The sequence below is a fragment of the Prionailurus viverrinus genome, chromosome E3, assembly GCF_022837055.1.
Source record: "Prionailurus viverrinus isolate Anna chromosome E3, UM_Priviv_1.0, whole genome shotgun sequence".
Taxonomy (NCBI): domain Eukaryota; kingdom Metazoa; phylum Chordata; class Mammalia; order Carnivora; family Felidae; genus Prionailurus; species Prionailurus viverrinus.
In genome coordinates, this window is record NC_062576.1 from 38,413,237 (window position 1) to 38,429,990 (window position 16,754).

Here is a 16,754-nt window from a genome sequence, read left to right on the forward strand (position 1 = left end):
GTCCAGGGCCAGCAGCCACGCGTAGGGAAACGACAGGGTCAAGGGTCAGCAGTCACGCGTGGGGCAGCGACAGGGTCCAGGGTCAGCAACTACATGTAGGGTGGCTCTGGTCCAGGGTAAGCAGCCACGTGTGGTTTAGAAACAGGGTCCAGGGTCAGCAGCCACGTGTTGTGTGGCTCCTGTCCAGGTGGCCACCCACCTGCGGGCCAGGCCTGGTGGTCTGGAAGGGCATGGTGTCCTGCAGGCTTTGTGCATACTGGCCTGGGAGGAGGGATAAGCGAATATGTGGCAGTGGGTTGGTGTAGGACTTCCAAGTCCTGCTAAGAAGCTTGGGTTTTATTTCTTGTGAGGGGTTGGGCATCTAGGAAGGACATGATCAAGGCCATGTTCAACAAAACCTCTTTTTTTTTAAGTTTATTTATTTATTTTTGAGAAGAGCACAAGCAGGAGAGGGGTAGAGTGAGAGGGAATAAAACAGAATCTGAAGTCGGTCCCAGGCTCTGAGCTGTCAGTAGACAGCCCTGATGCAGGGCTCGAACCCACAAACGGTGAGATCATACCTGAGCCGAAGTGGGTTGCTTAACCGACTGAGCCACCCAGGCTCCCCAACAGAACCTCTTTACTGAAATATTGCATGATACATACTCAGAAGTGTAGCTTACGTGTTTAGCTCCGTGAATTTTCACAAACTCAATATATATCCATGTACCCAGCACCCCACCCAAGCTCTCAAGTGGTTTATTTTTTCTAAACTTTGAAAATTGTGGAAATAATTAGAGGTACAGGGAGGAGGTGGTACTGTGTACCCTTCCCTGGACCTCCACCAGTGGTAACATCTTGGATTCCTTAAGTACAACACCGAAACCAGGTAATTGTGATTGGTGCAGTGCACTAGGCTTACTCGGATTTTACCGGTTTTACGTGCTTTCGTTTATGTACGTGTGTATGTAGTTACGCATCATTTTGCACCAGCCATGTGTGAGTTGCTCTTCATCCTTACCAGCAATCGATATTGTCAGAACATTATGACATACGGGGCACCTGGGTGGCTCAGTTGGTGAAGCATCCGACTCTTGATTTAGACTCAGGTCATGATCTCATGGTTCACGAGTTCAGTCCCTAGGTTGGGCTCTGTGCTGACAGCTTGGAGCTGTCTTGGGATTCTCTCTCTCCCTCTTGGTCTGCCTCTCCCCTGTATGCAAGCATGTGCACTGGTTCTCAAAATAAACAAACCTAAAAAACATAGTGACGCATATTCAGCCATTCTGGTAGGTGTAGAGTGAAACCTCCACTGTTGTAATTTCTATCACTATGGACTAGTTTTGCCTATTTAATTTAATTTATTTATTAAAAAAGTTTTTTTAATGTTTATTTTTGAGAGAGAGAGAGAGAGAGAGAGAGAGACAGAGCATGAATGAGGGAGGGGCAGAGAGAGAGGGAGACACAGAATCCGAAGCAGGCTCCAGGCTCTGAGCTGTCAGCACAGAGCCGGATGCGGGGCTCGAACCCACAAGACTGCGAGATCACGACCTGAACCGAGGTCGGATGCTCTGAGCCACCCAGGTGCCCCTAATTTTTTTTCATGTTTATTTATTTATTTTGCGAGGGAGAACGGGGGAGGGGCAGAGAGCATGGGGGAGAGGCAGAGAGCTTGGGGGAGAGAGGATCCTAAGCAGGCTCTGTGCTGAAAGCCCAACACAGGGCTCCATCTCATCCAGGAGATCATGACCTGAACCTTAATCAAGAGTCGGATGCTTAACCGACTGAGGCACCCAGGTGCCCCTAGTTTTGCCTATTTTAGATCTTCATGAAAATCATATAGTACTTATGCTCTTCTTGTCTGGCGTTTTCTGCTCAACACAGTGTCTCTAAGGTTCGTTTATGTTTTTGTGTGTATCAGCAGTTTATTGATTTTTATGGCCAACTGTATTCCCTGGTGTGAATATACCACAGTTGATTTAGGCATTTGCCCAGCAGCAGACTTACAGGTTGTTTCCAGCCTACAGCTATCATGAATATGTTTTAGAATATACTGTCCTCCAAAATAGATTGTGCCAATTTCCCCTTCTCCTCTCTGAGCGGGAGCTGGGAAAGTGGCAGTGGAGGAGAAAATACATCCTGAGCACGTACCATTGACCCTCTGTGGTGGTAGCTTCTTTGGGAAGGGACTGGGCATTCTTGGTTCCTGGTGGCCTCCCCTGGCCTATTTTAAGTGTTTCTGTTGGGAAAAACCTCATGGAAACGCTTGTCTGCTCTGATGTACTCAAGGATCAGTGCATTTTATGGCATCCTTCTTAAGAAAACCCTCGGAAGAAATTCCTGTGGAGGCTCAGTAGCAGAAATAACTTCATTTCTCCTGAGCCATTGGTTTGTTCTTATTTTAAGGACACCGTGAATTGGCGACTGATCAAGTTACACACATGCGAGGTCCTTACATATCAAGTGCCGTTTGCTTTTGTATCAGCCTTACGAATCGCTCCATTTTGCGTGCTGGCCTCTGTGTAGTTTTCAGTCCTTGCTTTCCTGTTATACTTTATGAATACCTGGGAGCCACGTTTATGCTTTTCTGTCGTGGGTGGGGTGTAATGAATCAGTCACTTAACGCCATGACTTGGGGGCATCTTTGGCAGAGGAGCAGTTGCCCTGGCTCTGGGTGGTGTTGGAAGGGTTGTCTAGCAGAAGTGGGAGCCTTCCTGTGACCTCAGCCTCCTTGGCTGTTGATGAACTGGCCTCATACTGGCTTCAGACAAGCATGTAAAGCACCAGCAAACCCTCCAGCTGCCTCTGAAGCTGGCTGCCGTGTCATCCTTTGCCCCAGATTTTGTTGCTCTGGCTCCACCTTGTCCCACCCGAGCCCTTCCCAATGTCCCTTCTTACCCCGCTGCCTGTGTGCTTTCTTGGATGCTGCTGACCTTGTCGTGTCTGTCGTTTTCATTCTCTCTTGAGTTTTGCTCCCTCTCCCCTTGCCCTACAAGTCCTTGGCTGGGAGTAGAGTTAGTATCACCCCTGCCTTGGTCCCCTCTCTTCTCTGGCCCTGCCATATTCCCAGTTTCTTGTGTTGATGGACAGGAGCGTGTGCTGACCAGGAGGAGGGGGTAGGACCGGGGGCTGCGGCTCCTAAATGCAGCAGCTGTAGAAAGGAATGTGCTCCCCAAACCCACTCTCCCCCTGCCACACCCTGGGTGCTGTAAAGGAGCTGGGAGTGACAGCTGCAGAGCTTCCTGAATTAGGGGGCCTAAGTCACAGGTTCCCTCGCGGGGCCGCCTGTTTTAGCGGATAGCCTCAGGATCAGATTAAGGAGGAGGCAGGAAAGTGACTGGAAGAAGGCTGCAGGTGCTGCACACGTCTCAGAGATCAGCTCTCTCATTGCGTCTCGCCCTGTGGCAGATAAAGAGGATGTTTTGAAAATCCCAAGAGAGAATTGATGAAAATCTCCTGTTCTCCTATTGAGAGAAGAATGTATTGGTAGGGCTGGGCAGGCACTGAAGGTCAATGGGGGGCTGCTGGTTTGAGATCAGGGGAGAGGCATTCTCCATTCTCCAGGGAATCCTCGTGGTGCCTGTCCCTGGCTTTCAGCAGGAAGGTGGGGTGGCAGGTGTGGTGACCTGGAGCACTCTGACTGGTTCTGGGCCTCACATTGTATTCAAAAGAGCGGAACTAGCACTCTCTGGTAGTGAGTTCCCTGTACCTGGAGGTGTTCAGTCGGAGGCTGGATAGAGTTTTTTGTGGAGGGGATTCCTGTAATGGATGGGAATTTGGGTCCTTCTAAGGATAAATGGGAAAATATGGTGAAGGTTGCTTTCTGCACTGTGTTAGCACTGAGTATGGAGCAGATCCAGATGCAGAGGCCTGCCTGATAGGGTCCGACCCCGTTTTCTCAGTCCCTCAAGGAACTGTTGAGGTACGGATTGACCTAGGAAAAAAATCAGTGGCCAAAGAGGGACCAAACTGCAGGGACTATGTGAGGCTGAGGACCCTTAGGCAGAGGCTCTGGCAGCTTCTGTCCAAAGAACGAGCTGGGGAGAGGGCCAGGCCTTGCTCTGGGCAGACAGCGGCAGCCCCGGAGGGTGGGTGATGTGGGGTGAAGCCGGTGTGGAGCTCTTACAGGGCAAAGTGAGGTCTCTTTAAGAATTATGACCTGGTGTGGGAATGCAAGCTGGTGCAGCTACTTTGGAAAACAGTGTGGAGGTTCCTCAAAAACCTAAAAATAGTACTACCCTATGACCCAGCAATTGCACTACTAGGCATTTATCTATGAGATACAGGTGTGCTGTTTCGAAGGGACACACGCACCCCCGTGTTTATAGCAGCACTATCAACAACCAAAGTATGGAAAGAGCCCAAATGTCCATCGATGGATGAATGGATAAAAAAGATGTGGTATATTTATACGATGGAGTATTACTCGGCAATCAAAAAGAGTGGTATCTTGCCATTTGCAACTACGTGGACGTAACCGGAGGGTATTATGCTAAGTGAAATTAGAGAAAGACAAAAATCATATGACTTCACTCCTATGAGGACTTTAAGAGACAAAACAGATGAACATAAGGGAAGGGAAACAAAAATAATATCAAAACCGGGAGGGGGACAAAACAGAAGAGACTCATAAATATGGAGAACAAACAGAGGGTTACTGGAGGGGTTGTGAGAGGGGGGATGGGCTAAATGGGGAAGGGGCATCAAGGAATCTTCTCCTGAAATCATTGTTGCACTATATGCTAACTAATTTGGATATAAATTTTTAAAAATAAAAAATAAAATAATAAAAAAAAGAATTATGACCTGGGAGGGGCACCTGGGTGGCTTAGTGGTTTAAGGGTCCACAGTCCGACTTTGGCTCAGGTCATGATCTCGCGGTTTGTGTTTCGTGGTTCGAGCTCTGCATTGAGCTCTGTGTTGATAGCTCAGAGTCTGGATCCAGATTCGGATTCTGAGACTCTTTGTCTCCCCCTCTCTGCCCCTCCTCCACTTGCGCTCTGTCTCTGTCTGTCTCTCAAAAATAAATAAACATTAAAAAAGTTAAAAAAAAAAAAAAAAGAATTATGACCCGGGAGTTTCTCTTCAGTTGAGTCTACCCTCCTTTTTAATCTCTCACTTTCCAAACAGGGTGCCTTTTACTTTGATGTTTAAAAATTGTGGTTAAAATTTACCATTTTAATCCTTTTTGATTTTTAATTCAGTGGTATGAAGCACATTCACAGTGTGGTGCAACGTCAGCACTGTTCTTCTCCAGAATGTTTTCATTATTCTAAATAGAAACTCTGTATCCATTAAACGCTACCCCCCTCCCCCCCCTCCCCTCCCCCCCTCCCCCCCTCCCCCCCCTCCCCCCTCCCCCCTCCCCCCCCTCCCCTCCCCCCCTCCCCCCCTCCCCCCCCTCCCCCCTCCCCCCTCCCCCCTCCCCCCCCTCCCCCCCCCCCCCCCCCCCGTGTTCCCTTCCCTCCACCCCTGGCACCCACCATCTACTTTGACTTTTTTTTTTTTTTTAGTCTTTTTGACTTTTCTAGATGCCTCATATAAGTGCATTCATGCAATATCTATCTCTTATGAACTGACTCATGTCCCCCCAAAATTCATGCTGAATTCCTTTTTTTTTTTTTTTTTTTAATTTTTTTTTTTTTTCAACGTTTATTTATTTTTGGGACAGAGAGAGACAGAGCATGAACGGGGGAGGGGCAGAGAGAGAGGGAGACACAGAATCTGAAACAGGCTCCAGGCTCTGAGCCATCAGCCCAGAGCCCGACGCAGGGCTCGAACTCACGGACCGCGAGATCGTGACCTGGCTGAAGTCGGACGCTTAACTGACTGCGCCACCCAGGCGCCCCTGAATTCCTAACTCCTAGTATCTCAGAATGTGACTGTACTTCGACACAGGGTCTTTACAGAGGTGATTATGGTAAAATGAGGTCACACGGTTGCGCCCTGGTCCAAGGTGATTGGTGTCCATACAAGAAGAGGAGATTAGGACACAGATGGCACAGACCAAGAGATGACCATATGAGAAAGACACAGTGAGGAGACGCAGTGGCTCCACAAAGCCAAGGAGAGAGGCCTCAGAAGAAATCACACCTGCTGGCACCTTGATCTTGGACTTCCAGCCTCCAGAACTATGAGAAATAAATTTCTGCTGTTTAAGCTGCCCGGTCTGCAGCGTTTTGGTATGATGGCCCCAGCAAACAAATACATTGCCCTTTTGTGACTGGCTTATTTCATTTAGCATTAGCATTTCGGACGCTCATCCGTGTTGTCGCATGTATTAGAATTCATTTTTTTTTATAAATTTTTTTTTTAACCTTTATTTTTGAGACACAGAGAGACAGAGCATGAACGGGGGAGGGGCAGAGAGAGAGGGAGACACAGAATCGGAAGCAGGCTCCTGGCTCTGAGCGATCAGCCCAGAGCCCGACGCGGGGCTCGAACTCACGGACCGCGAGATCGTGACCTGAGCTGAAGTCGGACGCTTAACCGACTGAGCCACCCAGGCGCCCCTAGAATTTCATTCACCCAGGCGCCCCTAGAATTTCATTTTTTATGGCTGAATAATATCCCACTGTAGGGATAGACCACATTTGGTTCATGTGTTCATTTGCTGATGGACGCTTGGGTTGTTTGTTGTGCTGCTGTGAACATGTCTCTGCAAGGATCTGTTGGAGTCCAAATGGGGTGTCCTTAAATCACATGCAGTGAGCCCTTTATACAGTGCGCGGCTCACATTTTCCCTTCCAGCCTGGTCTGGAGTCTGGCCCTTCAGCCTGTGTCTCCCTGTTCTCCCCCACAACCCTCCACCACCTTTCACCAACACACCAATTCCTCTCTTCCCCTGACGGCATTCACTCCGATCGATGGGAGAAGTTGTGGCTTTGTGAGTCAGGCACGTCCGGGTTCACATTCAGACCACTCCGCTCTTAGGAGGTGATGTTGAACAAGTTACTGTAGCAGTCTGAGCCTCAGCCTTCTCATTGTGGCATGGTGGTGGCACGCCCACTTCTCGTGACAGGTGAAGCGCCTGGCCCAGAGCAGGGGCATCATTGACTTTGACTTCCTTTTCTCTCCCAGGTCCCAGTACTGCCCCCTCCCTTCACGGTTGATGGAAGGCTCGGTGCTGGTGTGTTAGTCAGGGTTCTCCCAAGAAACAGAGCCAGTAGGATGTATGTGTATAGAGAGAGGTCGAGGGGACTGGAAGGTCGGAAATCCACAGGGATACCTGGTGGCTGGAAATTCTTGCAAGAGTGAATGTTGCAGTCTTGGGTCAGAAAGCAGTCAGAGGCAGCATTCCTTACTGTTCCAGGGTGGGGAGCTGAGTCTTTTCTCTTAAGGCCTTCCACTGATTGGATGAGGCCCATCACATTATGGAGGGCGATCTGCTTGACTCAGAGTCTACAGATTTTAATATTAAGTACATTTAAAAAATACCTGCACAGCAACATTCAGACTGATACTTTCCAACTAGGCACCATAACCTAGCCTAGTTAACGCATAAAATTGACCATTGCAGTTGGTACCTTGTCAGTTTTCTTCAGATTGGCCTAAAGATTCAGTGTAATCCCTATTAAAATCCAAGAAGGCCTTTAAATAGCAATTTGCAGGCTGATTGCAAAATTCATACAGATGTGTAAAGGAACTACAATAGCTAAAGCAACTTTTAAAAGATCTAAGTTGAGGGAGTCACACTACCGCATTTCATGACTGATTAGGAAGCCACAGTGGAAGGACAGACACGTAGATCAGCAGGACAGAATATAGTACAGAAATGGCTTTAAACACATACCGTCAACTGATTTTCAACATGAGGTGCGAAGGCAGTTGAGAGGGGGAAGGGTGGTCTCTTCCAGTGCTGCTGGAACCGCTGGATGTCCACATGTGAAAATCCTAACTTCAGTTTTTACCTGGCAACCTATTGAAAATTACACAAAGTGGATCACAGGTCTAAATGTAAAACCCAAAATTGTTACATTTCTAGGAGAAAACAGGAAAACAGCTTGGGGACCTTGGGTTAGGCAAAGAGTTCTTTGAATTTGATGGAAATAAGGAATTTCTGCTTTTTGAAAGATACCTCAGTGCATGAAAAGACAAGATGCCAATGGAGACAATTCTTACAGATTACGTATCGGATGAAGGGCTTGTATTCAGCGTATGTATATTAAAAAAAAAACCATCAAAGCTCAATAGAAGGAAACAACCCGTCAAAAATAGTTGAAAGTTTTGAACAGGCTCTGCACCAAAAACACACAAAAGAAGTGGATCACAAAAACACACATGGAAACGTGCTTAATATCATCAGTCATGGGCACCTGGGTGGCTCAGTCGGTTAAGCATCCCACTTTGGTTTAGGTTATGATCTCCCGGCTCGAGAGTTTGAGCCCCACATCGGGCACTGTGCTGACAGCTCAGAGCCTGGAGCCTGCTTCAAATTCTGTGTCTCCCCCTCTTTCAGTCCCTCCCCAACTCACCCCTGCCTCTCCCTCTCGCTCTCAAAAAATAAACATTAAAAAAATTTTTTTAAATATCAGTCATTAGGAAAATGCAAATTGAAACTACAATAAGATATCACTGCACACCTACAAGAATGACTAAAATGTGAAAGACTGACCCTACCCAGGATCAGCAAGGATGTGGAGGAACTGGTGGCAGAAATGTAAAATGGCACAGTCACCTTAGGAAAAAGTTAAACGGACCCCCCCACCATGTGATCCAGCCACTCCCCTTCTGGGTATTTACTGGAGAGAAACGAAAGTGAACGTTGGTAAGTGGAATTGTATACAGATGTTCCCGGCAGCTCGATCAGTAATAGCACAAACTTGGAGACAACCCAGTGTCTGTCACGAGGAGAATGGATAGCAAATTGTGGCCAGTCCATACAGTGAAGTACTGTCCGGAATACAAAGGAATGAACTATCGATACACAACTGCAACGTGAGCACATCTCAAAGTAAGTATGCTGAGTGAAAGAAGCCGGATAAAAAACACATACGATGTGGTTCCATTTACATCCACAAATACAAACTAATGTGTAGTGAAGAGAGCAGCTCAGGAGCTGCTGGGGAGGGGGGCTGGAGGGGGAGGCATGAGGAAAATTGGGCAGTGAGGAATCTGGTCACTGTTTTTTTTTTTTAAATTTTTTTTTTTTCAACATTTATTTATTTTTGGGACAGAGAGAGACAGAGCATGAACGGGGGAGGGGCAGAGAGAGAGGGAGACACAGAATCGGAAACAGGCTCCAGGCTCTGAGCCATCAGCCCAGAGCCCGACGCGGGGCTCGAACTCACGGGCCGCGAGATCGTGACCTGGCTGAAGTCGGACGCTTAACCGACTGCGCCACCCAGGCGCCCCTCTGGTCACTGTTTTGATTGTGGTGATACACATATGTCAAAATGAATCAGATTTGAATAGCATTCTGTGCTGCAGGTGGATTAGACCCCAGCAAAGCTGTGTTAAATGTAAAGCCCATAGAAGAATGGCCAGTTGACTTCAGTTCCTCTCCTCCGTGACCGACTGCCATCCTCACAGTGACACCCTCCCTCCAGCCTGACAAGCCAGTGTCTGCATTCCCTCAGCTTCAGAGAACTGGTTCTTAGGGGCTATCATGTGCCATTAGGAAAACTGCATCAAACATCACATTGCAGACACGACAGAAGGTTCTGGAACCCCCATGTTACTGGAAATGGATCTCTGTTCACTGTCTTACATCATAGCACGGGACATGTCTCCTAGCTTCCCCTTTGTCCTTCCGAGGCATCAGCATTCTGTGTTTTCCAGAAGCCTGAGAAGGTTAAGCTCCTAGCCATCTACCTCAAAGGTCAGACGTCACAGGTTTCCTTAAGCAGCTATTGTGGCTTCACCCTCCTGACCGACCTATGGGGGCGGTGGGGGGGTGGTGGGGTGGGAACGGCTGAAATGTCTGTCAGTGGCTGTCAAATAGAATCTCTCGCTTTGCCCTGTGGCTCCTTCATTCAGAAAACTGAGGCAGGTCAAGGTCAGTGACTTGGCCCAGACTTTAGATCAAGTTAGCACAGATGCTGAAAAGGCTCGGGTTCCTAACCCCTAGACCTAACCCAAGGGATGCCCCACTTTTTCTCTACCACCCCTGCCCTGTGACCCATGTCACGTGACCCCAGGGCCGCTGGGGGGAGAGAATCCGGTCCGGGCTCTGCCTTCCGGGGCCTGACAGCAGGCACAGCAGTGGTGGAGCCAGCCTCTGCATGGCCTGTCAGGGTCTGCGCGGCTTCCCCATCACGTCCACCCAGTTGCCCTAGTGACTGTGTGACCCTTTCTCCCCCACCCGGCGCTGTCACCAGCCCTATAAATAGAGGCGAGGAGCAGCTGGGCTCTCTTGGCAGTCACCATGAGGGCGCTGGTCCTGCTCTGCTGCTTTGTGGCATCGCTCCTGCTCCCAGGACAAACAGGTATGACCCTTACCCCTGTCAGCCAGGCCAGATCACGACCCCCACGTGCCCTGAGGTCTTATGTTTACTGAAGGGGGGGAGGGGGGAGAGGCTCGAGCGGTAGATGGTGAGGCCTCAGTGGTTCCTGGGGTTGATGGCAAACATGGACTCCTGGCATCGTCTCCATTCCTTTCTCCCTGGGGCCCAGGAGGAAATGGTACAGAGAACCTGAGAGACGTCGGGGGCTCCATGGGAGGCCAGAGACAGTGGGAGCAGTGAACCGAGAGGTGCAGGCAGGCATGAGGCCTGGGCCAAGGGCTGGGAGCCAGAGGACAGGTCTGGCCAGTAGATGTTGGGGAAGAGGACCCCAAAAGTCAAGACTAGAGGACCCTTTTAGATGGGCGAAAAGAACCCGGTCTTGGAGCTGGAGGGGCCCCTGGAGGTCTGAGTTGGCTTGACCCTCCCCCCCCGTGAGGATTGGGCAGGGGCTGGCTTTGCATGACTGAACATCGGGGACAGTGCACAGAGTTGGGGGTTGTCTGGGGAACAGCAGGGTAGAAAGGGGGTCGGTTGGGAACAGGTTGGAGATGGAGTTGGGGATTGGAGCCAGAGTTTGGGAGAGGAGCAGGACCCCTTGCAGGGTATCCCTGGCCTGGGCTGGGGGCTCCACTGGAAGGGGGCTGGGGCATGTGTGCACGGTCTCCCTTTGATACCTCAGCACTTTGTGTGGCAGAGGCGGTGGCTCAGGTTACAGCATGGGGGTTATTTCTAGGCAAGGAGGGGACACCAGATCATTTGTCACCTCTCTCTTCCTGAGACTTCTGCAGCTGGGTCTCGCTTGGTGGTGCTTTGGGGGTGATCTGGGGACCCCCAGGCATCTGGGTCTCCTGCTTTGTCTTTTCATGAGTGGCCGTCTTCATCTGCACCGGGGACCACAGGGCCAGAGCTCCAGCCGCTCGGGTCTTTGAGATTCTGTGTGTCGAGGTCCTCGACCCAGCCAGGAGGGCAGGTAGCAGGCAGGAGCAGAAGCTGTTCCCTCAGGGGGTTAGGGACCTAGGTGGGGGGATTCAGCCTTGCGAACGCCGCTGGGCCCTGCCCTTGTCTGCCCTTGAGTTAATTTGGGCCTTGCAGCGCTGCTGTGGCTGGAGCGGTGAGGATTCCAAGCGGCTGTCAGGTGGCTAAGTATGGAAACAGCCGTGTAATTGGATCCTGAGCCCCAAGCCACTGCTGCCCTCTCCCCTTCACAGCCCCTGCCCTGCTCCGCCCAGCCCCAGCTGCCGCCTTGCTTCCACACAGCAGGCCCGGGGACTCTTAGCCTTTTAGGGACATCCTTCATCTTTCCTCCCAACAAGGGAACTGGACATCTGGAACGTTCCATAAGGCCTGCCTGGGGATCTTGCTGTGGGGGAAAGGAGGCAGGCAGGCATTTTGTGCGAAGATCCTCTCTGTGCATGCTCCTTCCTTCCTGGACTCTGCAGTGTGGTCCAGTCCTGGCTTCCAGGGAGGGTTTGTCCACCATGTGCAGGGTCCCCTTTCTCCTCACTCCTGCTCACCACTTGGGCTGTGGGCTCTTCTCCTGGGGGGTGAATTTTATCACTCTACCAGCTGTAGATTACCGCAAAGGCAGCTGTCTCCTGTACCCGCTAGGAGGTTCCAGCCGTAAGGGTGGCTTCTCCCTGCCCCCATGATGACAGTCCTTCCTACTGGTTGATTTCCCACTGGAATTGTGCCACGAAGTAAATGCCACCTTGCCCAAAGGCAGCAGCGTTGCTCCTGAACTTCCCACCCTATTACTGGACCCTCATTTCCATCCCGCTGCTGGCTGGATGGCAGGCTGACCTTCTGTCTAATCCAGCTTCCTGCTCCCCGGGGATGGAGGGGGTCCTACAGAGCCGTGCTTTCGTCTCTTGTCCCCATGTTGCCCCTGTGGTCCTCTGGACCGAGGCAGCCTCTTCTTATTCCCTAGCAAGGGACCAAGTACCTCTCCTGATGCTAGGACGCAGCCAGAACTGCCGTGGCCCCATCACCAGACACCTTGTAAGTCTCCACCCCCTGACCCATGGCCTCTAGGCATTTTGACCATTGGGGTCCTCCTCTTTGTCTTGGGGACTTGGCCTGGTCACAGGCCTGCTCAAGGACAGGGGAAAGCAGCCTCGAGTATTGTCGAGGTAAGAGAGCGAAAGCTGGAGGAACCAGAGATGTGTACAAGGTCAGGCAGTGAATTAGGGACAGACAGTCTCACCCCCTCCTCTAAGAGTGGGGTGGTGGGGGGTGGCCAGCGCTGAGAGAGCATTTGGGTTCAAGCTGCTGGCGTCTGTTAGGCTGGGTTTGGGACTTCTTTGCTTCCTGCTGCCTGCATGATGCAGAGGTTGGGGTAGATGGGGATTCTGAGTCCGTTCCTTCCTCCAGCCTAGCCCTGGTTTGGCCTGCTTGCGGCCTGCTCTGGCCTCCACCCTGCTATCCCAATATTGAGAAGTTGGTGCACACTGGGGCTGACCCACCCCTCTGTGAGAGATGAGGGTCTGTCAGGAACCCCTTTGTGGCCCCTCCTCACCCACCCTAGGCTGGCTATTTCCAGAAAGAGGCTGTGTTCATGTTCCCTCAACAGGGCAGCCCAGCTGCTGCGATCTCCACCTTGGGGAGGGGTCATGAGCTCAGGGGTTTTGGGGAGAGGACAGAAGCCTTTGCAGTGCCCCCCGCAAGGTGTGATTCCTGGCTCGGCGCAGCCAGATGAGCCCACAGGGAGAAACTAGTCTGCCCCTTCCCACATCGAGTCTCCAAAGCACTCACTGGGATTTGCTAATGGATGTGCACACCTTGCTTAGTGGCCTGTGGAACTAGAGTTTGGGAAATGCTGTTTTTGACCCTCGCCTGGGTGTGGCAATAAAAGTCAGAGAGCTGGTTCAAGGCAGGTCTGAGCTGGAGTTCAGGTGTCCTTGCTCCCTCAGAAGGGGGTCCAGATGAGGCCAGCTGCATCCATCTGGCTGTTTGGTGCTCACTTAAGTGTGGTGGCTTGGGAAGGAGCCTAATCCCTACAGACACAGGAGGAAGATGGCTGTTGCTCTCTGACAGGGTCCCAGGGCCAAGGACAGGGTCTAGGTGCTGTGGCTCCTGGTCTGGAACGAGGGTACAGCCAGGAGAGTGGGCAGGGGTGGGGTCTGCCACTGTGGGGTGCTGGGCTTAGCTCTCTCCAGGACACCTTTCCTGCTCCAAATCCCAATCCAGACCCACTCACAGCACAACCCCTTATGTTTAAATGCTGCCTGGGTGCAAAGCCTTTTCATTCAAACACCTCACCACATCTCACTGTGTACTAATCATCCCAGATTTATCAGGTACCTCCTGTTGTTTAGGTATGATACTGGGGGAGTTCACATGGGCGTTTTTTCCTTGGCATGCTTACAATCCGGTACAGGAGATAGGGTGTCTTCTGCCTTGTGGCCACACACACACACACGCGCGCGCGCGCGTGCGTGGGCCACACGTGAGTGTCATGAGGGAGGCACAGGTAAAGTGAGGTAGGGTGGAAGTGCCTGGGGAGATAGTTTTTAACTGAGTGGGTCAGGAACTGTTTACAGATGAGGGAATGTTTGAGATGCGCCTGGAAGAAAGTAGCATCGAGATGTGGAGTGACGGAAGGAAGAAGATTCTACTTTAAGGGAGCAGGATAAGCAAACTCATGCTGTCAGGAGAGGTCGGGGCTCTGGGGAGAACTGGGCAAGGATAAGGGCAGGCAGAGCAAAGTGGGGGTCACGGGGAAGGTCCTTGGAAGCCTGGATTGGGCCTCTGAAGGGCCATGTGTGGTCGGCTGATGAGGAGGGCTTTGCTCTGTGGATGGTGGGTAACCTTTGAGGGCTTTGGAAGCATCCGTCTAGCAGGTGTTTGGAGGGAGGGGGAGGACGAGGGAGGCTGACTAGAGGACCTTGTCAGAAATGCCAGTTGGAGTGGGTGTGAGCTCCGCAAGGCAGTTTGGGGGGGGTGGGCAGAGAGGAGGGCCAGACCCAGCAGGTAGCTGTGGTGAAGTCCACTGGACCCCAGCGAGCCAGGGCCAGAAGGAGGCCTTGAGGGTCTAGTGTGGGTCACTGGAGGTGTGATCTTGCCAGAAAAATGAATGAATGAATGAATGAATGACCAGGAACATTAAAGAACAGATTTTAAAGGCTCAGTTTGGGTCATTATGAATTTGAGGTGCCAGGGAGACATCTGGGTGGAGATCCTGGATGTTGGAGGATGGAAAGTCAGGTCTGGAGGTCCGGACATGAGATTCATTTGGGTGAAGATGAGGCTGTTGCAGAGAGAGAAAAAGAAAAGATACAGGGATGGTCGTTGGGCAGTGCCACATTTGGGCAGTGAGTGGATTTCAGGAAAAGGGGAAGAGACCTGGGAAGAGGCAGTGACCTGGATGGAAGCCAAGGGAAGGGAACATTCTGTGGTTTTTGTTTTTTGTCTTTTTAAATTTTTTAACATTCATTTTTGAGAGACAGAGACAGAGCACAAACAAGGGTGGGGCAGAGTGAGAGGGAGGCACAGAATCCGAAGCAGGCTCCAGGCTCTGAGCTGGCAGCACAGAGCCTGATGCGGGGCTCGAACCCATGAACTGTTAGATCATGACCTGAGCAGAAGTTGGACGCTCAACCGACTGAACCACCCAGGCACCCTGGGAAGGGCGCATTCTAGAAAGGCGGTCGGAGGGATGAAATGCCAAAGAGATGCCGGGGAAGATGAGGCGTTAGCTTTGATACCCTGAGGTCACAGGCAGAGCACGAGGGCCTTACGTGCATCTAGCGAAGGCGCAGAGGCAACACATTTGGACAGTGGGCTCAGGAGGGATAGAGACGTGAGAGTAAGTGGGCAGGGGGTTTATGGATGTAGCAAATTTCCTTTTCAACACTAGGAAGACGAAGTGTGTTTATGGGCCAATGGTAAGGGTCCTAGGAGAGACAAGGACTGACAGACACAAGGTGGAGAGGAAGTGACCAAGCTGCCAGACGTTCAGGAAGGGTGGGATAGGTCTTAGGAGACACGCCATAGCATTGTGGAGACCTCAGAGGGACACTGCACATTCCAGGCAAACTCAGGAGCCAGCCAGGGAGCTAATATAGGGTGTAGGGATCCTGGCCTACACTACGATTGCCATGGAGGGCCTGGAGGGTCACCGGGTCGGGGGAAGGAACCAGACAGATGTTCCAAGAACCCATGAGGTAGAAAGGGAGGCCCATTGCCCCAAGTTGCATGGTATGGAACAGCAGGGCCGAGACCAGAGCCTGGTCCGTGGTGCTGAAGGAACACCCACCAGGCAGAGCCCGGAGACGAAATCAGTGACCCAACCTTTTTGTGTCAGTGAAAGTTGGTGAACGAGCCCCCTCAAGCCAGATGCTGTGGAGAATAGGGCAGAGTCTGATCCCCAGCTCCACCATGTAAAGTGTACATTCATCAAAGGTCCCCTGGGCCTGCAATGGGAAAAGCTCTGTATTTGGACTCCATCAGGATCTGTGACTTAGCGGGAGCTGGCTGGGAGGCACGTGGTGAGTTCCTCGGATGTCGGCCTCGGTTCTCATTCTTCTTGTGGAACAGAGACAGTCCCAGGCTCAGGTTTCCTCTGGGGTTTTTTCCTGGCTGGGAGGACTTGGCCGCGCCCATTGGCGGGGCTCATTTTGGGATCGGGGAAGTCCTGTCCCATTTGGTTTCAGCCCCATCCTTCTGCAGCCCTGAAGGTGGTTTTGTTCAGAGTCAAGGTCCCAGGCAGAGACATGCCTGCACTTGTCAGTTCCCTATCATCCCTCACAGAGGGCTCCACGGCCGCCTTTCCTGAGCTGCCTGGTCTTAGGTGGGGGGGCTTGGGCTGCAGAAGCAGTCCCTGCTGTTAGGACGTCAGCCATTCACTCCCCCCTAGCCAGGGCCTGCAGCAGCCAGCTGTACAGAGAGCAGGCCACCCTTCCCAGCCGCTCTGGGGTGGGTGTGCCCAGGGGCCTGATCCTGAAGAATCACCACCATGAGACTGTGGTTCCGGCAGCCAGCTCCTGCCTGGCACCACCCCAGAGGCCTGTCTTCCCTGGGACTACCTCATCAGAACCACACGAAGACATAGTCTCCATGGCTCTGTCCGCTCCGAATCCTGGTCCCCAGAAGGATTTCGAGTAGAACGCTGGCTTAGCTGGGGCGGGCTCCCTGGCTTCACTGCAAGAATGTTATGCAGTGAGAAAAGGCTTTTCTCCTTCGACACTTTGGGGGACCCTCCCCCCTGGGGTCCTTGTCCTTCACCACCTTGGCAGGACCCTCTTGTCCTCTGTCACTCAGAGCGCTAAAGGGCAAAGAGCAGGTGTGGGTTGTGTGGCCAGCTCTGGGGAAGAGAAGGGCCCGGTGCAGAGT

At 51.7% G+C, this 16,754-nt stretch overlaps 1 protein-coding gene across 4 annotated transcripts in view; it reads left to right on the forward strand.

The window, feature by feature from the left end:
• SRL (sarcalumenin) overlaps window positions 1–16,754 on the forward strand; it is a 47,529-nt gene that overhangs the window by 313 nt on the left and 30,462 nt on the right. The window contains exons 2-4 of one of the 4 annotated variants that reach the window (XM_047839204.1): window positions 8,514–8,932; window positions 9,409–9,799; window positions 10,299–10,406. The exons of 2 other annotated variants lie outside the window; for them this stretch is intronic. In XM_047839204.1, the coding sequence (XP_047695160.1) occupies window positions 10,346–10,406 (61 nt within the window). In that variant the 5' untranslated portion in view covers window positions 8,514–8,932; window positions 9,409–9,799; window positions 10,299–10,345. The remainder of the gene's footprint in view (window positions 1–8,513; window positions 8,933–9,408; window positions 9,800–10,298; window positions 10,407–16,754) is intronic. One more of the 4 variants, XM_047839207.1, reaches the window with a different exon arrangement.